Below are 21,373 nucleotides of genomic sequence, written 5' to 3'. Positions count from 1 at the left end.
CCCCCAATTGAAATATAATTTGTGTAATTCACAACAAAATGTGTACATACAGTAGCCTGCTCACAGCCTGATTACAGTTTCATGTAAAAATGATGTCATATTTGGTTTGCAATATTTGAAATTTAAACATGCCAGCATATTAAATATATCAAAATGATACGAACAACTTTGACTCTTGTTTGATTACTTAATTTATTATTAGAACACAGGAGAGCTACTTGCGGTAGAAACTGTACGTGACAAAAGGTCGGGCCTTTCCTCCACTTTCTCCGGCGCCGTTAAGGTGTCGCAACCACCAGCTGCTGCAACTGTCCGCCCAACTGGCCAAGCTGGTGCTGTAGTCACAGGAACACATTGTGACAGCAATAGGTGGAAAAATAGTGGTACACCAAATAATCACTTAATTAAATATTCAAACACAGTGTTACTGTTTAAACTGTGTATAGTGTTACATTAGCCAAATATTAAATATATTTGTTAAATAACATGTCTACCTTGGTTTTATGAACATCTGGGCCTACTATGCTACTGTATTTAAATGTTGGTCAGTACGGTGGTATTTGTAAATGAGGCCCAAAATAAGGTGAGCCTAACTTCAGTTATGTTAAAATTAATTTATTTGTACTTCAAGAAAACCCATAAAATCCTTTTTTTGAGTCTCACTGTGCCACACCCCTGCTCTACATGACAGGAGCGCTCTACTGAAAAAACAAAACAAAAAATAAGAACACTGGTAAAAGATCCTACTCTATGTATGACAAAGGTGCTGTGGTGTTCTGTTGCAAAACAAAATCCCAAGGATTAGTTGGCCCACTGGTGTCCTGTACGGCATCCATTGACTTTGCTAGGATATATTATTCTCACTAACGTCCACGCGTTCCTTTGACTCAGACTCACACTTAGAGCTGTCAGTTTGATTGTTCTGTCTTTTGGACACAAAGGAGAACTCCCTGTTGCCCTCCCCGGGAGATGTGCTGGAGATGTGTCGGAAGAGCTTCCGAATGCCGGTGTCCCGCACAGAGCTGCGAAAGGACCGAGCAGCGAACATGTAGAGGACGGGGTTCACAGTGCTGCTGATGAACGCCATGGCTCCACTGACAAAAGCCATGCTGATGCGAATGTCCTCCAGATGATTGCCGATATTCGGGAAGGATGTACCTGCGATGACGATGACGAGGGAGAGGATGTTTCCAATGTGATACGGAGTCCAGCAGACAGCAAACACCACAACCACACTGGCGATGAGGACCGTAGACTTGCGTTTGGACTTGAATGTCATTTGAGTGATGCGGGTGCACAGGCAGCCATAACACACCACCAGAATGGAAAATGGCAACACGTAGCCCACCAGGGTCTCCAGGAGCACACACACCAGCTCATGGGTGGCTGAGTCGTACTGGTTGTACAAGCAATGCTCCTCACCAGACTCCAGATTCTTTTCGACAACACGGGTCAAGAGGACGGGCACGCTGAACAAGAAGGCCGCGGTCCACAGGATCAGCAGCACTTTACTCAGAGCCTTTTTTCTCTTCCAGTCTGCCGAGACGAAGGGATAGCGCACGGCCACAAAGCGCTCCACAGCCATGAGGGTGATGAGGAAGACGCTGCCGTACATGCAGGCGTTGATCACGAAGCCCATGGCTTTGCAGGAGGCCTCCCCGAACACCCACGAACGGGCCAGGGAGTAGATCCACAGGGGCAACGTGATGAGCACGAGCAGGTCGGCGACAGCCAGGTGCAGGATGAGCACCACCGTGTGCGAACGCTGCTTGACGTGGCGCAGGATGGTCCAGATCACCAGCAGGTTCCCGGGGGTCCCGATCAGAAAGGAGAGGCCCAGTATCACGCACGCCACCACTGCTCCGCCGTCAAATCCCTCGGCGGCCATGACATATAAAGAGAGCTGGTCGGGATGGTAGGTGCTGACTGCGATGTCTGTATAGAAAAGAAAAACAAATTGCAGCAACAGCAAGGGCTCACTTCCTCTTTTTTTTTTTTTTCCATTTTGGCATAAAAGTGAGTCATATTTTACAGAATGCCACTTTTGCTTCATTTAGGTTTAGTATAGTTCATCTTAAGTAAACATATGCCTATAGTCTCATAAACACAAGCAATTGTTCCCATATGAAATTATGAACAATGTATTACTTCACAGGCAGTGCTTTCGATCAAATTAAGTAAGACATACCTTTTGAAATTTAAACTTGCAATTTATTTTTGACTAATCATACTCCTTTACCTTACCTGTGGTTGGTTAGCTGAATGTGATCACGTCAATGCAAAGATGAGTGAGGAGACGCCAACTGGTGTGCTCTGTGGCTAATTTGGCTTTGAAATAAACCCCACTGAGACTTGCGATTGAAAAAAGAGATATTTGGGTCAATTGTTCAAAATGTGGACATTTAAGACTTCAAATACTTCAAAGATTGTTTATTGTTAGTATTGCCTACATGCAAGAAGACATAGGGAAGGATCGACAAACCAAATAGAGAACAGGAACAATGACGCTTCAAAAAAACTATTTATTTTAAAAACATTTACAGTTCCTAGAATATTACCGTACAGTTATAGCAAATTTACAAGTAAATTCTTGAACGTCTGTCTGCCTACTGTCTGACTGCACAAGTATGCAACTGCGTCATCAACCTTCAGGCCTGCCAGACTGTTATCTGTTGTTTTGAGACATTAATGTGTCTTTTGGTATGTCTAGTCCTTTAAGGGAATACCGGGATAGGATAGGATAGGACAGACATTATTAGATTTTCGGGAGAGGCACTGAAATTCGGGAGTCTTCCGGAAAATTCGGGAGGGTTGGCAAGTATTATATACACACATATATATACGTATATACATACATATATATACAGATACATACATACACAATACATACATACATATATACATACATACATACATACATACATATATATATATATATATATATATATATATATATATATATATATATATATATATATATATATATACTTATGTATATATACAAACCCCGTTTCCATATGAGTTGGGAAATTGTGTTAGATGTAAATATAAACGGAATACAATGATTTGTAAATCCTTCTCAACCTATATTCAATTGAATGCACTACAAAGACAAGATATTTGATGTTCAAACTCATAAACTTAATTTTTTTTTTGCAAATAATAATTAACTTAGAATTTCATGGCTGCAACGCGTGCCAAAGTAGTTGGGAAAGGGCATGCTCACCACTGTGTTACATCACCTTTTCTTTTAACAACACTCAATAAACGATTGGGAATTGAGGAAACTAATTGTTGAAGCTTTGAAAGTGGAATTCTTTCCCATTGTTGTTTTATGTAGAGCTTCAGTCGTTCAACAGTCCGGGGTCTCCGCTGTCGTATTTTACGCTTCATAATGCGCCACACATTTTCGATGGGAGACAGGTCTAGACTGCAGGTGGTCCAAGAAAGTACCAGCACTCTTTTTTTACGAAGCCACGCTGTTGTAACACGTGCTGAATGTGGCTTGGCATTGTCTTGCTGAAATAAGCAGGAGCGTCCATGAAAAAGACGGCACTGAGATGGCAGCATATGTTGTTCCAAAACCTGTATGTACCTTTCAGCATTAATGGTGCCTTCACAGATGTGTAAGTTACCCATGCCTTGGGCACTAATGCACCCCCATACCATCACAGATGCCTGGCTTTTGAACTTTGCGTCGATAACAGTCTGGATAGTTCGCTTCCAATTTGGTCCGGATGACACGATGTTGAATATTTCCACAAACAATTTGAAATGTGGACTCGTCAGACCACAGAACACTTTTCCACTTTGCATGAGTCCATCTTAGATGATCTCGGGCCCAGAGAAGCCGGCGGCGTTTCTGGATGTTGTTGATAAATTGCTTTCGCTTTGCATAGTAGAGCTTTAACTTGCACTTACAAATGTAGCGACAAACTGTATTTAGTGACAGTGGTTTTCTGAAGTGTTCCTGAGACCATGTGGTGATATCCTTTAGAGATTGATGTCGGTTTATGATACAGTGCCGTCTGAGGGATCGAAGGTCATTCAATATTGGTTTCCGGCCATGCCGCTTACATGGAGTGATTTCTCCAGATTCTCTGAACTTTTTGATGATATTATGGACCGTAGATGTTGAAATCCCTAAATTTCTTGCAATTGCACTTTGAGAAACGTTGTTCTTAAACTTTTGACTATTTGCTCACGCAGTTGTGGACAAAGGGGTGTACCTCGCCCCATCCTTTCTTGTGAAAGACTGAGCATTTTTTGGGAAGCTGTTTTTATACCCAATCATGGCACCCATGATTGGGTATATATATACACAATATATATACACGTTAGTTCAGAAAAAACAGAGGCTATATCATCCCTACAAGCTCTGGATTTTTTTATAGATTTTTTCATATATATATATATATATATATATATATATATATATATATATGTGTGTATATATATACATATATATATGTGTATATATAAATGTGTATATATATATATATATATATATATATATATATATATATATATATATATATACATACAGAATATATATATATATATATATATATATATATATATACATACAGAATATATATATATATATATATATATATATATATATATATATATATATATATATATATTAAAATATACAGTGTGTATATATATATACACACGTCAGTTCAGAAAAACACAGAGGCTCCAAGCTCTGGTTTTTTAAAAGATTTTTTCATACACATTATATATATATATATATATATATATATATATATATATATATATATATATATATATATATATATATATATATATATATATATATATACAATAAACAAAGTATATATATCAAGTTTGGGGCTGTTTTGTGGACGAAATTTCGTAGGCGATCTCTCATGATGACGTAGTTGCAACGGGCACTAGACAGGAGCCTCCCCCAGGCTTGACAACTCGGCGAAATAAACATGACGTTGTTGACAATTACGACATTTAAGATGAAGTAAACCTACAATCACACCGTTCGATACATTGTGGTGGTTGGACGCTGTCTACGACATTCTTGGAAGCGGTAAGTGAAAGTTGAATGCGTGCGTTGATGCCTAACTAGCAGCGAAGAGTGGGTGGCTAATGTTAGCCGACTTGTAAGCTAATGCTAGCTAACGTTAGCCAGTCGAGTTGCAAATCCTTCAAATGTTTTAGAATCGCCGGTACATTACTCGCAATTGCTGTCATTTGTCTTATGCAAAGATAATATAAATGACCAAATTAAGTAAGTAATACGCTTGTAGCAATAGACATGTCAGGTCCAAGTCGTCGTGCTAGCTAACAGGTAAACATCTCACCTGGCTAACATCATTTCTTACTTTACTTCCATCCATCCATTTTCTACGGATTGTCCCTTTCGGGGGCGCTGGAGCCTATTTCAGCTTTATTCGGGCGGAAGGCGGGGTACACCCTGGACAAGTCGGCACATATATGCCCGAAGGAGCCGTCAGACCAAGTGACAAGCCATCACTTTGAATACCCTACTAACCCAGGTCTACTCTTTTTTTAACAGCATTATATTCTCAAGTGGAGAAGAAGAAGAAGGGAAGTTTGAGCTGAAATGCCTCTACTATTTCTGGAGCGGTTCCCATGGCCCAGTCTGCAGACTTACACGGCGTTGACCGTGGCTCTGCTGGCTGGCAGCATCTTCAGCGCTTACACGACCGTGACAGACCCAGCCTTTGGGTCCTTGGAAGCGGACGAGACTCCAACCCCCACTGAAGTGGATCTAGATGACCTAAAAAATGATATTAGTAGCACAGAACTAGCAAGCACTGTCTTGTGGTATTTGGTCACTGACAGCCTCTTTGTATGGGTGAGCTCCTGTTCCTAAATTCATATTTAGATTGCACATTTTCTTAACGTGATTCTTTCTCTTCCTATAGGTGTTAGTGAACACATTCTGCTGCTCTTTAATGTTAATCGCTAAAATGATCCAGTACGTGGTGTTTGGTCCACTCAGAGTCAGTGAGAAACAGGTTAGTTTGGTGCATCTCTGTTTGTTTACCAAACAGGACTATTGTCTTTCTAATATTTTCTTCCTTTCAACTCCCCAAGCACCTGAAAGACAAGTTCTGGAACTTCATTTTCTACAAGTTTATATTCATCTTTGGCGTGCTGAACGTGCAGACTGTAGATGAGGTGGTCATGTGGTGTCTGTGGTTCGCCGCGCTGGTCTTTCTTCACCTTATGGTGCAGCTCTGCAAAGACCGATTTGAATATGTAAGTTTTTATTAATCCCATACTTTTGTTTGTGCACTCACCAACCTGCACTGCTATTGACAAATATTGTGGACAGTCTACACCTGCAACACGGACCACACTTGATACTTTGTTTTCTGCCCCACATGCACGACACAATCTGATACAGGAGTGCGTCGCACTGTCCCGAGGTAAAAATGTATCAGTGACCCAACAGGCTGCCGCTATTAATAGAAGCTGAGTCCATCTCAGGCGTTAGGAGGAAAACTTTTGAAAAAGGTCATTTTTTTAAATACATTCAAGTGATCTTAAACAGTAGTTCACTTGTGACACATACAGCAAATGTGGTTTTGGATGCTATTAACTGTGAAAGGAAATTGTACTAATAATTGGCCTACACAAGGATCCCCACTTCAGAATATTACTGCCTCAGTACTTGTCGGAAGCTGGGGAAGCCACATTGCATTGGACGCGTTAGTCGGAACAAGACACGCTAACAAAAATGGATCAATGTCTTCTGTATTAACCTCTTGGATAAGGAGATACATTTTATTTTATTAATACAGAGGACAGCAAGACAATGGGGCTTTGCGGAAAAGTGGAGACTAAATCATAATGCTACACCTGTCCAGAGTTTTTGTGATTGTTTTTGTAATTTCTAGCCGTGTATCCTCAAATGTTACAATATAATGGAAATGACAAATCTGTGACTAAGAGTGTTTCCCACAGATTGACAATGTACTTGTGACGGTGTGGTGGGGGCTGATCATATAATTTCCATAATCGGCATGGATGCATACATTTTCTTTAAAAAGGCAATAAAATGTATACATATATTTAAAAACAAAATGTTATTAGTAATAAGTAGCAAATATATATTTTTCTTATATTGTTGTCTTCTGTTTTTCAATTGTTGCTGCTTATTTTAGTACTAAACAGGCTGCACTTTGTACACCTTTGGTTGATTGACATATATTATTCTGCCCTCCCTGAATGTTGGATTTTAGTTTGCCAAATATGTAAAAAGTCTTTTAATTTAGAGATGAAGAAACAACTTGAGGTTGTTTATTGATAGTTTCTACTATTAAGTTACTGTAAAACTAAGCACACAAAGAAAAGTACATTAATATACATATGAACTTGGCACATACATGTAGGAATCACGATAAATCAACATTAAAGTTTGTTATAAATTGAAAAAAGCAATACAATTAATTAGACAGAATGAAGTTGGCTGTAATGCCGCTAGCTTAATGCTAACATACAATTGACCAGCTCATTGACAGGCTAACGAAAGATAGCAGAGCGAACACGTACAAACTTTTATCAAATGAGATTTTAACAGAACAACATTGACATAAAACTGCATGTGTATTTCTACTTATTGGCTTATATTTACCAAATTGTAGAAACAAATACTGACTGCTAACTTTGTACTCCTCAACGAGTCTCATTCTCCCGCAGCAAAAAATTTAACTATTCCACCACAATAAGCTGCTTTTTAGCGGAACTTTATTTGTTGTTGGGGTCTTGTTCACCTTGTACAACGTTCCATTTCCCCCTCTCTCGGCTGGATGCCTTTGTTTGAAATCCTGGAAAAGATTGTTGTGCTTCTGCCTTTTTCTACTAACTTTGCGGCATGCAGTCACTTTTCCACATCTTTTGCTGCAAATCCAAACCACTGATCACACTAAGGGAAATATTGTGTGTGTTTTGTGTGTGAATGTCTGCTAAGGAAATGAGACCGAGGGTGCAAGCTTAACTCAATATTAAATAAAATCGATACAACTTAAAAAATCAATCATGAATCAAAAGGAACTGAAAGAAGTATAAACTTTTAGTATCTCTCTCCTATTCACACAAATGTAACAGCCGTTCAACTCAGAAGAGTAGTAAGGCCATATTTCTATTTTAACACATACAACAAAAAAATAAACAAAAACATCAAGTTACTCAGTCCTATTTTTTCATCGTCATGATTTTTTTTTTGAAATACAGAAAGAACTTGACATTTTGTTCAACGCCTTTAATTACAATGCATCTTTCCATAAATCACTGTTCGAAAATGGGATTTATTAAAAATCTCTATTCCTTTTAGGTTATAATTACTTTCTCTTCTTACAAATATGTTTTGAATGTTGTTTGGTAGAATATTTTTGTGTTTTACAAGTTGTACTATACCAGTTCATTAAATAAATGTAACTGTTTAGTTATTGGGTTTGTGAGTTCCCTGTATCCATCTTCACTAATGACTCTTACAGCTCTTTTCTGTAAAAGGAAGCTTGGATTTAAATGTTTTAAAGCATTGGTTCTTAACCTTGTTGGAGGTACCGAACCCCACCAGTTTCATATGCGCATTCACCGAACCCTTCTTTAGTGAAAAATAAAATGTTGTTTTTTCTTCAAATTCAAGACAAAGTTATGTTTTTTTACTGGTGCACAAAATGAACCGTGCATCAACATCACCTTGTTCAAAGAACAAAGCCAACACAGTGCATGAACTCACAACAACTTACACACATACAAATCCGTCTGACTTCTGCTGTTGCCGTATCCATAAAGCCAATAGGGAGAAGTTTTTAATTACACGATGAGTCGGGTGTGTCTTGAGGCTCCGTCGAACCCCTGAGGCTGACTCACCGAACCCCTAGGATTCGATCGAACCCAGGTTAAGAACCACTGTTTTAAAGGCACTACACTTCAATGTAATATGTTTGATATGGCACAATCAGTGAATTATACAAAATATACAATGTGTTTTTATTTAGCAATTCTTTAACCGTATATAAAATAGCAATACTTTTTAATATTTAACCTTTGTGTAATTTATGTGATTTCAATGACTTATTATCATCAGTCATAACACCCAAAATATATGTTGTTCTTTGAATCTCAACTCCTTTGACATATATCGAGGGATCCACACTTTTATTACTACTACTACAAAAAAATTATAAAAAGCATGATAAAATAGCAATAAAATCAGTTTATGTATGGTGAACTGTCGCCATGTTTAAACTTGCGATATCATTGATGCGGGATATTTTTTTTTGCTATAACCTTCTTTCATCATTGCTCCTCAGTAGGTTTTGTCACCGTTTTACATGTTCGGGGGTGTGAAGTCGCACAAGAAAAAAGAGGCTAATATGCCAGACTCAAGCGGTGAAGTAAAATTGATGCATTGGCATTGTTTAAATCAAAAGTGTGGACCCTCTTTGGGTTTTCTAATATGTGTGGGACAAAGCCGGATAAGGACTTTGCAGTGTGTAAGTTGTTTATTTATGTTTCAACCCTACAGTATAAACCCACCGATACAGTATATTGTCGGTTGTTAAGAGTTATATATCGCAGTACCGCCATACAGTACTGAGATTATCGCTATTGTGAGCCATGTGTTGTATCGTGAGGTACTCTTGACTGTCCCTGTCATAATGTATGGCAATGGTGTCAGAAAAATCAGACTTGAAAATAAAAGTAAACTTGTATAAGAAGACTACACACTCGCTTGGTGGGAAATGCAGTTTGTGGGGATGTTTTTAACAAGTCAATGTCCCACTTTTAACCATTCTATCTTTTTTTAATTTGTCGTCCCAGCTGTCGTTCTCTCCCTCCACTCCCATGAACAGTCACGTGCGAGTGATGTGTCTCCTGGTCTCCCTTTTGCTGGACTGCTGTGGTCTGGCTGTGGTCTGTGGCCTGTTGGGAGCATCCCATGGTATGCACACCCTGTCTTTCATGGCCGCAGAGGTAGGGACCAAGGCACACGCTTGGTTTGTGTAAATGCCTTGGTTGTTTTACAACTTTTATTGACCTGTCTACTTTTGTCTTGTCAGTGTCTGCTGGTGACCGTTCGCACAGGGCACGTCATTATGCGGTAAGTCCCCTTTAAAGCCTCTTTAAGGCATGCATGCATGTGCACACAGTAATGCACCATTAGATGATATGGCAGATTTAGATGCAGGTTTGGCGGAGATAATCCAAGCAGTGTAATTTGTTTACAATAGCCTCTTTGTTCCACAGAGGCATTTTATTTGACACAAGTCAGAGGAACGGTCAATCATCACAACTTATCACACTGTTTTCTGGCAGTACCTTTGTGCGTTTTTTTTTAAATTTAAGTCTTTTTATAGCAATTATGTAATTAACCTATTTTTATTTGAGTATTATTTAATAATACACAGTGTTTTACCATCATTATTTCTAACCTACATACCCCCATCATCATGTTCAAGCATCTTCTGTGCGTTTCTGTGCAGGTACTCCATACACCTGTGGGACCTGAACCATCCAGGGACATGGGAGAGTAAAGGAACCTATGTTTACTATACAGACTTCACTATGGAGCTGGCTATGCTCTTTCTAGACCTCATGCATCATATCCATATGCTGGTGAGACAGTGAATCGGCATGTCAGCAAAGTCTGTGAATACCTTTTTCTCGAGTGGTCGACATTCTCTGTCAATATTTGTCACATCAGCTTTTCGGGAACATCTGGCTGTCCATGGCGAGTTTGGTCATCTTCATGCAGCTGCGTTATCTCTTCCACGAAGTCCAGCGCCGCATCCGTAGGCACAAGAACTACCTTCGTGTCATCAACAACATGGAGGCCAGGTGAAGGCAAATAAATGTAGATGTATTGTTCATTGATGAAAGTATAGTAGTAGTAGTTGTTTCATAGTTAACATGCTTAATATTTTGTTACTCTTTGATACAGATTTGGTGTTGCGACTGCAGAGGAGCTGGCAGCTAATGATGATGATTGTGCCATCTGCTGGGATACCATGTTGACAGCACGCAAACTTCCCTGTGGTCACCTCTTCCATAAGTAAGTCATTCATTAAAATGATTTTAAAGCTGTTTTGCATAGGATTATTTCCAGGAAATGTGCTGCTTTTGTTGATCCACCTCTTCTTTGTCAGATTGTTAAGAGTTTAGTCTTGTGTCATCTTGACTATTGTTCTACAGTCTGGGCGTCTGCTGCAAGTGGTGAGATCAGTAAGCTCCAGATTGTCCAGAATAGCGCAGCAAGGCTGGTTCTTGGTTGTTCTCTAAGAACCAATGTGAACCAAATGCATGCTTCTCTTTCCTGGCTAACAGTGCAGAACAGGTTGTCAGCTAATACTCTGATATTGTTCAAATCAGTAACCGGTAGTAAAACTCCTGCTTTTCTCATGGCCCAAATAGTTCAAAGTAGCACTATACATAATCATAATACCAGGGCGTCCAGTGAGGGGCATTTTGTACTCCCTCGTCCCAGGAAGAATGCTTTGCGGAAGTCTTTTATTTATAGATCTTTATCGCTCTGGAATAACCTACCTCAAATTCTCACCGGCATTGAAAGTAAACAGGTTTTTAAAAAGAAAGTAATATTTTATCTGAGTCTTTAAATTAGTTTGCTCGTTGATGATTTGTTTGGTTTTATATTGTGTAGTTATATTTATATGGTAATTATTATTCTGTGACTGTAAATTGTTTGCTTGTTTTCTTATTGATGCTTTTATTTTTTAAATTTGTTTCTGTATTGTGTAGTTATAATTATATGCTTTTACTTGTAATTGTATTGAATTGTGGACCCCAGGAAGACTAGTGGGTTGTTGAGGCAACCCGCTAATGGGGATCCTTAATAAAAATCAAATCAAATTTACTTGTTTTTCAATCAGGTATTTGCTCGTCAGTACAAGACTATCAGACAACAGACTTTAATGCAATTTAATTGTTTGCTGGATGAAACAGAACATTTTATAATAGTTTTCCCTTGTTTGAATTTGGAATGTGCCGATCGATCGGCCGTTTTTTGGGCCACTGCTGGTTAATGCTTTTCAAAGCTGATCACATCTGACCTGATACTTTATTTATTTTTCGTCACTCGACTGACAAAGGCGGTTATTAGCTTAGTTGATATAATCACCTCCATTGGGCCAAACAAACTACATTCTTTAGTATCTTATGTTTCATTTTCACGTATCATTATCACTGCAGGACGAGGCTAAGAAGAAGTGCTTCAAGAAGTCTAGATTTTTATTTTTATGTTTACAATTTCAGAAATAATGTCCTGGACACAGGGCGACTTTGAGGGAAAAAACCAAAGGATTAAAATGAAAAGTACATAGTAGTTTTTACTTGTATTTAGGTATTGTGTACTATTGACTGTATTGTGATTAGGGCTGGGCGATATGGCCTTTTATTAATATCTCAATATTTTTAGGCCATGTCACGATACACAATATATATCTCGATATTTTGCCTTAGCCTTGAATTAACACTTGATGCATATAATCACACCAGTATGATGATTCTATGTGTCTACATTAAATATTCTTGTTCACACTGCATTAATATATGCAAATTTTAAGCTTTCATGCAGAGAGGGAAATCACAACTAAGTTAATTTACCAAAACTGTATTTATTAAACAGTTATTAAGCAGTGGCACAAACATTCATGTAATTTCAAAACAGAAAGTGCAAGATTGTCAGACATTTTAAAACAAGCTGTGAGTGCACTTTTGTGGATGATGTCACTAAGATGACATATCAAAACAACACTTAATTAAAATGCACTTTTTGTCCAGAACGCCACTACAATAGTTTAAAACTAATAAAGTGCACTTTTGTGCATGATGTCACACAAGATATTTCAATAACTGTCAAATAAAAATGAGCTGCATAATAGAAAATCAAATAGTTTATGTCCCTCGCTATGTAGTAGATTACTGCGGACGTTATCTCCTTCTGTTGTTGACTATTTTTTTCATACGGTGTTGAAGTGGAAATGGTTGCTTGGGCATTTTGTGGGTGTGGTATCGATCGTGTTGATCTGGAAATGGAAGACGCCAGGCTCAATTGGGTCAGTGCTGGTTGCTTAGTAGTGCTGCTACTTTTTGTAGCAACGCTTTTGCCGCGTACTTGACATATTACGGTTGTCTGTTCGACATCTTCCCGCTTGAAGCCAAACCACCGCCAGACGATGGACCCCGTCCTGTTTTTCTTGGGAATTAATTCTTCTTCCTTCATTTGTTACCAGATTCGCACCTTCTGTCTCTCGTATTACCACTCGCACCACTCCGCTAACTTTACCCATTCTGCTACCTCTTTGCTCCGCGGGGGCGTATGACGTTGCAGGCGAGACAGTATGTGACGTATGTAACAAGGTGCGCTTGTTTTATGTCTGTGTGAGGAAAGACAAGAAAGAGTGAGAAACGCCTGAAGTGTAATGCCCCCAGCTAAAAGCAACTGCGTGAGAACGTAAACTCTAATACTCACGATATAGTCATTTTCTATATTGCACAGAGACAAACCCGCGATATATCGAGTATATTCGATATATCGCCCAGCCCTAATTGTGATCAAAATATTGTATGTGATAAAAGACCACGAGGATAAGTATTGTGTTGATATTGTTACTGTTAATAGTACTCAAAGGTAATACATGTGATTGTTATTGATATCGGGCGATTTAACTCATGGAAGATTGGAATCAAAATTTGCAACAAAATCGGAACATACCTAGCTTAAATATTTGCAAAAAAATATTATCTCTGTGCACATTGAAATATATTGTTGGCTGTAAATCATTTGCCAAAGCAACAAGTAGCCCTATAGCTCTTAAATTCAAATCAAGAAAGTAATATTTTTCATAATATAGCTAGGCATTGCGTGAACTACAATAATAGAACTTAACGGTAAACAGGAAAGAGAAAAATGATAAGGCGTGATGGAGCATATTTTACATGAAAATGTTGAAAATCTTTGTAAAGTCTACATCCTGAAAAACATTTTGCACATATTTAATAATAAAAACAGGTGTCTTTGTGTATGTAGTCTTATGCACTGTGTGCTTTTGCAGCTCTTGTTTGCGATCTTGGCTAGAGCAAGATACGTCGTGCCCCACGTGTCGCACTTCCCTGAACATTAGCGGGGAAAATGACCAGGCGAGAGGCCAAGGCCAGCAGCAGGGAGCGGGCATGGAAGACAACGGGGGCCCAACTGGAGCGGCTGCAGATGCAAGACCTCATATGAGTCAACACAACCACTTCTTCCACTTTGATGGTCTGGTCTACATTCAGAAAACTGTTTTTTCCACAGTGTGTTAAGCTAGTAAAAATAAAAAGGCATTCTCTCCATCACAGGGTCTCGTATTGCTAGCTGGCTTCCCAGTTTCTCAGTAGAAGTGATGCACACAACCAACATCTTAGGAATTGCTCAGGCTAACAACTCTCAGCTGACAGCAATGGTGAGTTTATAATTTATTTTAACAAATATTTGCATTTTTCTTAATTAAGATACGTGCTCTTTAAATTAAATAGATTATTTTTCTGATCCCTTGGCTGTGTACCTTCTGGAAAGTACATATTGTGAACAAAACCATCCACTGTGTTCATAAAGTTTTCATGGATCGCTGAGAGATAGCAACTTTATTGTCTGTTTTGCTCTCTTTTACTTCTATGCTGTTATTATGCTCTGCACCCATCAGGCCCATCAGATCCAAGAGATGTTTCCTCAGGTGCCCTCTTACCTGGTCATGCAAGACCTGCAGCTGACCCGCTCTGTGGAGGTCACCACGGACAACATCCTGGAGGGTCGTATCCAGGTGCCTTTCCCTCCACCTGCACAGGTCCGTGAAACCTTACTGAACATTGCACTTGTTTATTAATAATTTAAATAATGGAATAAGAATATAAACCTTACATTTTTCTTGTACTTGCACAGGCCTTAGAGCGCAACCCATTGCAGGTGACTCATGCACTGGAAGAGCAGGCGGGGCCCAGTGGAGCCGCTGAGGGGCTCAGCGAGCCTGACAACATGGAAGCCCGAGGCGGTCGCTTCTCCAAGTCGGCCGAGGAGAGGCAGAAGATGTTAAATCAACGGAAAGATGACATGGTCCAGCAGGCACGCAGGTTGGTGCTTTCTGTCTGAGAAGGGTAGAAGTGCAATAAAGAAGAATCTTGAGCTGCTTCTGTATAGCCTTTGAGGCCATGTCCACACGAATACGGATACTTAAAAAAACGCATATCCAGGGTTAAAACAATATCCATCCACATGAGTGTAGTTTAAAAACAGTCAACACCCGCTGTCATGCTTATTTTGTCTAATCAGAAGCCCGGAAAAGCAGCATCAGCTGAATTAGTGTCATTACACCTCTGTTAATATAATGTTTTAGCCACTGAGGGGGGTTCCAGGTTCTAATCCAACCCCTACAGTCATAGTCACTGCCGTTGTGTCCCTGGACACAAGGGATTTTTAAACAATTTAATCGCATTTTGCTCCTAAAAGATATCCATCCAATCTTGATAGAACTAGAGTAAAATGTTCACTTATCTGCATCGCATGTTTGAAATGAACTTAAACCATAACCAAAACAAACAATCGATCACTTACGCTGAGAGCTGTGTGTTAACACAAACTGCACTGCCCACTCTTATCTACGAGGGTCGGAGGGAATATTGCACAACAAATCAATGATAGTGATTGCAGACAAAGTGACAAACTTACCATTCAAATTATACAGCGTTTGTTGGCAAGATCATAAAGCCATGAAAGCACATGCAATTTATTTATTAGGCAAAGGTAACACAAACCAGTGAAAGATTCAAAAGAGCTGCCGTCGGGGCCACAAACTGCCGCTGCTACCTGCATTGGAGCCCGGCCAAACTATGAAAAAAAACTGCGACTTATAGTCCGAAAAATACGGTATATGAAACTTATATCAACTGCTTTGTGCCAGATATTTGAAGTTTTTTTGTAAGTAACACATTAATTGATTTCCCTAGTAATTAATTACATTTATTAAAAGACTAATTCCGTCAGTAATTTAATTAGGTTTTTGGTAAAGTAACGAGTATAACTACAATAAATGACTTTTTAAAAGGGATTTTCAGAACACAGCCTGTCACACATCATCATGAAGCAGTTGGCATGTAGGGGTTCCTGACTAACATATTTGTGTTTATGTCCAATAGTAATGTTTACCTATAAAAACACCATTGTTAAAGGTCAATTAACTTCATGTTGCTGCTGACATTTAACATGTCCCCTTAAACCAGGGCACTTTATTTCACATTTTGTTCTTTTGTGTTTTTGTTAGCTGAAGAATTGAGGATAGCTAAATATTTTTATAAAGAAGATTGAAGATTATATTTGACTTTTCTTATATTATTTTTGAGACTTTTTCTTTTTTCTTATCTTAAAACACTGCTTAAACGAGAACTGCCTATCGTTCACAACCATTATGAGACATGACGATGGATGGATTTTTTTTTTTATGCATTGTAAATATTAAATAAAATTCGATCAAAAGTCCGCTTACAATGGAGCTTATGGGAGCTGTTCAATTCTGCCTTTTGAGACCCTAAAAACATCCAAACATCTCCATTAGGGTTTTATATACATGATGTAAGTATATATGTAATGTAGTAACGAGCACAATTATAATAACATTTAATATTTACGTATTTTGATCATTTTAAGCATACACAACGGATCAATTTCAAACGCCTCACAACCTTTGCTTTTTTTTCTTCACGGATTTCTGCTCACTGCAGACTTTATGAGAGCCAACAAAAATAATAAAACATCACTGATTGTACAATATATTCTGTCATTAGGATGCCGACTGCTAGGTTGTTCATATATTCCCATTTAGATGAAGAATGTCTCATAATCTTTGAGTAGAAACGGGTTGGGGGGGCGGGTGCGGAACAAGCGCTTTTCGTGTCGTGTTCTCGCCAGTTTTGGGTCCTAAATGGCTGTCAAAGTATACCAACTATCTGAATACGTCCTCAGCCTTCTTCCGTCCAGGTGAGATGCATGATTTATTATTTAGAATAAACTTCAGGGACCAAGGAAGCCAGGAAACAGCAGACCGCTTGATGATGGAAACATAGGGACAAACAGTGGGGTTTACGTCGCCGCTATACATAGTTTGTCTGTGTTAGCACTTGTAATAACAATATCACTAATACTTGGTTAATATTCAAGTCTCAAAATGTAAATGGAGTATTGTTGGCACTTTTTGAATGGTTATTTATCGGATTATATGGGTAGAACAATGGAGCTCCCATTGGCACTGCTGCAAGCAGACCTTTGTTTACGTATCTTTAATATTTAGAATGCTTTTTTTTTTTTTTTATCTAACCATTGTCATTTCTTTCATAATGATTGTGAAGGAGAGGCAAAATTCCCCAAAAAGTGCAGTTCCCTTCTATGTTGGGATCCTATCATAAAAAAACTACTTTTCTTACTTGTTGGTACTTGTTTTTGTGTATTTGGGATCCCCATCAGTCCCGAAAATGTAAACACATTGCATGGTGGAGATATTTAGTTACGTCAACTAATTTTTCTATTTATGGGTTAGTTTATGAGCCAAACTATATCCGGATAGGAGTTTTGATCCATATCGCCCAGCCCTACATTTCGCAACAGTGTTAGCACAGTTTAGAGATGTTCTCTGTATTTGATTGAGCGTTACAGTAGGCCTTATGATGGCATTGTGTTTAAATGTATGAGGGCACATCTGTAACTTGTTTGAGTGTCAATAATGAAATTGCGATATTTAAGACACATCATATTGTTACAAAAATGTTCTAGGCTACTAATTCTTTTCATTTAGTAGCATCGCTTAGTGCGTCCGCGCGTGCGTACACGTACTTATATTGTGAGGAGAAGGAACATATGTTTGGGAAAATAATGTGTCCGGCACCGCTCATTTCACACTCAACCGCCCTGTCCTGAACTAAACAATGTGGAGACGGTCCCTTGAAATAGTGGCTGAATTACAAAGCTAAAGCTAGTAAGAATCTATATACACCCACAACATACCTCATCGGCTTGTGTAGTTGTGAACGACATCATGGATGTAACAACAATGTAAAAACAGTAGTCGCAACTTGAAAGGGTTGCTTGTTTTTTACAGCCTCAAATTGTCTCTTTACTAGTCAAGTTGAGAAAAACATCAAAGGACACTTCCTCCCTTCAAAATAATAGCGCGGTGCGCAACATCTAGTCTGAGTGCATTAACAAAATAAAGGTTTCAACAAAGTGCCTTACCCAAGCATAATATACTTAAAGCACTTACATTTACACAATTACTATGCTTTGACCTTAAAATACTGGTCAACATTGTCCAAAGATGTACTTCACCAGCCCTTCCATATAGTGCTCTGACACTTCTACAGTACATCAGGATAGTTTCTTTGTGATTGTTGCTGTGTAGATTTTGTTAGATTTGTATTCATTTTGTCAACTGATTGTCACATTTTCCATATTGTTCTGAGGAGCTTGGACAGACATTTACACTACTTTTGCAACAAGCTCCATTTGCAGTTCTCTAATCTTCATCCTAATGTTCCTCATTGAGATGCTCACCCAGCAGAGTTTTGTACTATTTAAATCAATCTTTAGTATTGGACTTTTTTAGGTGTACCACTTTAATGTGTTTTGCATCCACTCCTTTATGACCTTACTTGTAGAAGATATCTGACAAAGAGTCCAGAGGATCAGGATGAGGATGTTCCTGGACTGGAGGAAGAGGAGGCGTACTCTTTCCCAAGTCTTGACTCCACAACGCTGCGACGTAGAGCCATGGCGGCAGCTGCAGAGAGACGCATGCAACAAGACACTGCACCCTAAAAACACAGCTAGAAACCTCAGCGTCCACTACAAGGCATGACAGTGTTTTTTTTTTTTAATCCTCCATTCGTTGTACAGTCGACGGTCATCACATATTCAAACAATAATCAAAAGAACATTGCAAACACAGCCTTTGGACTGGTCCGCCTTGCCTGAATAAGGACGGACTATCAAGACGGGCCTTTGTGTCACTATTACAGCTAAACTTCTCTGAGCATTGAGTATCTTGCCTGTGCGCGCCAATGCTCTTCGTGTACGTGCCAGACTTGGGCTTGACAGTAAACCAGGATGTGTGCCAGCTGACATAAAAAAGAGCATGTTTTGCTTACACAAGAAGCTTTTCTAGAGATGTTTCGGTCTTCATTTTCCTTTTTAGGATTCTAGTGTTTTTTGTTTGCATTTGCTCTCCACCTGCAGTCTGGTTGGGAAAAACAACACATCTGTAATAGTGTGTTATTTAATGGATTCCAACTGTCAACTAAGTAGGCAAAAATTACAATACATTTTTTTCCTTCTTACCCTTGTGTAAGAGAATGTCACTTTAGTATTAATCAGCCTTTCAGTCAAACGAATGTTTTTATTGCTGCAAACAAAAGTATTCCAACCCAAGCGGGTTGAGGTGTATGCAGTGCATAATTTAACCAGCAGGGGAGTATAGGAGGCATGTACATTTTCTTTTCTAGTAGTCTAGACAACAAAGGGGAAGTATTCAATTTTGTAAAAGATGTGATGGGTGTCTTTCCTTCAGTTACTCTCTGTGAATAAGACAATATTTTACAATGAGCCTTTCGTGTCCCACATCTGTTTCCACTCATTTAACATGTTTCACAAGTTCCAGTTGTCTTTGTCACATTGTTCTTGGACGACGGGTTCTGTGGGTTGGGTTTTTGGATCCTTTGGCTACTCCAGTGAATGATGACTCACTTTAAATATTATTTTAATCAGTAACATCCGTGCCCTTTTAAGTAATTGTTAATGTTTTACTGAATCTTAAATCTTAAAAATGTTTTTTCCTTCTCAAAGTTCCTGTAAAAGCTTAAGTGCCCCCCCCTCAAGTCTTTAAAGCCTAATTTCTGCGTTAACGTGTTATGACTTCAACACAGACCTTTGATTGACCGTCACAAATGTAAAAACTCCTGATGAGTTGCCAAAGATACATCTTTTATGTACATCTCGTTCCACAAATGATTTCAATAAAATCCACATACTCAATTAAAAAAAAAAATGGCTACAAACCTAATATATACTGTGCAGTGTGCACATACTTTACAGTCACTTAATTTGGGGATTTAGTTAAAAAAAAAACTTTTTTTTTTAACAATTTTAAGTATTGTGATCTTTTACTGACTCAAACTGCAAATTAGTTTCTCATACTGTATTTTGAGTGTTCATACACACCCATATATATATATATATATAAATTGTAATGACACTGAATATTTTGTGTTGGAAATAACATTGATCTCTATGTAAGGCAAATTTTCCCAAAAAAGCAAGAAATACATCTTATATTTAAGTTCTACAATCCAACAGGTGGTGCGACACTATTTGTGCCCAAGTGAGTCAGAGGTTTTCTTCCTGTCACTTACACACAAACCACTGACCTGAAGAGATGCAGCCTCAACACCTGCTGGAAAAAAAGTGTCTTCAAGGTTGTTAAATAAGCAAACTGGACAAGTTTGCTATTTTTTTCTTTCTTATACAACTCAATTTTAAAAAATGGTCCTAAAGATATGTTTTCATAAAACACTGAAAAAGCGGGGTTGTCATACATTTAGAATGTCGAAATGTACGGCTTCACAGTATTATGGATTTTTATTCCGTGTTTTTGGTCTAAATTAAGCACTTTTGTATGGCTAAAATAACTAAAATATCAATACTACAGTAGTATTGACACTAGATCAGACCAAAACAATCAGAGCGTGTTGTTCAGTATTCAGCTTCGCCTCGTCAGTATTGCTATATTGTAATGTATTTATTTATTATTTTTATTTATTTATTATTTTTTGAATTTTATAAACCTTTATTTATAAATTGCAACTTTTACAAACAATTGAGGAATAATAATAATAATCAAAATAAGTACAAAAACAGCGCCAGGGGTTGTAAACTCAATAAAGTAACTAAAATAGAATGCTATATATATATATATATATATATATATATATATATAAACAAATATATATATATATAAACAAATATATATATATATAAACAAAGTGTAGGCAGCACGGTGGGAGAGGGGTTATATAGTGCATCTGCCTCACAATACGAAGGTCCTGAGTAGTCTTGGGTTCAATCCCGGGCTCGGGATCTTTCTGTGTGGAGTTTGCATGTGACAGCGTGGGTTCCCGGGTACTCCGGCTTCCTCCCACTTCCAAAGACATGTACCTGGGGATAGGTTGATCGGCAACACTAAATTGGCCCTAGTGTGTGGATGTGATAGTGTGAATGTTGTCTGTCTATCTGTGTTGGCCCTGCGATGAGGGGGCGACTTGTCCA

The 21,373-nt window shown here is 38.4% G+C and overlaps 2 protein-coding genes across 2 annotated transcripts; one reads left to right on the top strand and one right to left on the bottom strand.

Moving 5' to 3' along the window:
* Nucleotides 1–173: 173 nt before the first annotated feature.
* On the bottom strand, nucleotides 174–5,546 carry LOC133608822 (leukotriene B4 receptor 1). Its single transcript, XM_061964382.2, has 2 exons — nucleotides 5,343–5,546; nucleotides 174–1,935 (listed from the first exon to the last, which is right to left on the bottom strand). Exon 2 carries the CDS (start codon nucleotides 1,886–1,888, stop codon nucleotides 845–847), a length of 1,044 nt encoding a protein of 347 aa, XP_061820366.1. The 5' UTR covers nucleotides 1,889–1,935; nucleotides 5,343–5,546; the 3' UTR covers nucleotides 174–844.
* Nucleotides 4,901–19,654, top strand: LOC133608821 (E3 ubiquitin-protein ligase AMFR-like). Its single transcript, XM_061964381.2, has 14 exons — nucleotides 4,901–5,068; nucleotides 5,558–5,860; nucleotides 5,931–6,023; nucleotides 6,103–6,267; nucleotides 9,841–9,993; nucleotides 10,080–10,120; nucleotides 10,503–10,635; nucleotides 10,724–10,857; nucleotides 10,961–11,071; nucleotides 14,091–14,293; nucleotides 14,374–14,477; nucleotides 14,718–14,858; nucleotides 14,954–15,141; nucleotides 18,712–19,654. Exons 2-14 carry the CDS (start codon nucleotides 5,606–5,608, stop codon nucleotides 18,869–18,871), a joined length of 1,881 nt encoding a protein of 626 aa, XP_061820365.2. The 5' UTR covers nucleotides 4,901–5,068; nucleotides 5,558–5,605; the 3' UTR covers nucleotides 18,872–19,654.
* Nucleotides 19,655–21,373: the final 1,719 nt, after the last annotated feature.

The sequence above is a fragment of the Nerophis lumbriciformis genome, linkage group LG06, assembly GCF_033978685.3.
Source record: "Nerophis lumbriciformis linkage group LG06, RoL_Nlum_v2.1, whole genome shotgun sequence".
In the NCBI taxonomy this organism is placed as follows: domain Eukaryota; kingdom Metazoa; phylum Chordata; class Actinopteri; order Syngnathiformes; family Syngnathidae; genus Nerophis; species Nerophis lumbriciformis.
This window is presented reverse-complemented; position numbering and strand designations above follow the sequence as displayed.

Bases quoted from the DNA above. Each gene is read 5' to 3' on its own strand.
- LOC133608822 (XM_061964382.2), bottom strand. From the start codon at position 1,888: ATGGCCGCCGAGGGATTTGACGGCGGAGCAGTGGTGGCGTGCGTGATA.
- LOC133608821 (XM_061964381.2), top strand. From the start codon at position 5,606: ATGCCTCTACTATTTCTGGAGCGGTTCCCATGGCCCAGTCTGCAGACT. The intron at 10,858-10,960 runs GTGAAGGCAAAT...TCTTTGATACAG, and splicing joins ATCAACAACATGGAGGCCAG to ATTTGGTGTTGCGACTGCAG. The intron at 11,072-14,090 runs GTAAGTCATTCA...GTGCTTTTGCAG, and splicing joins TGTGGTCACCTCTTCCATAA to CTCTTGTTTGCGATCTTGGC.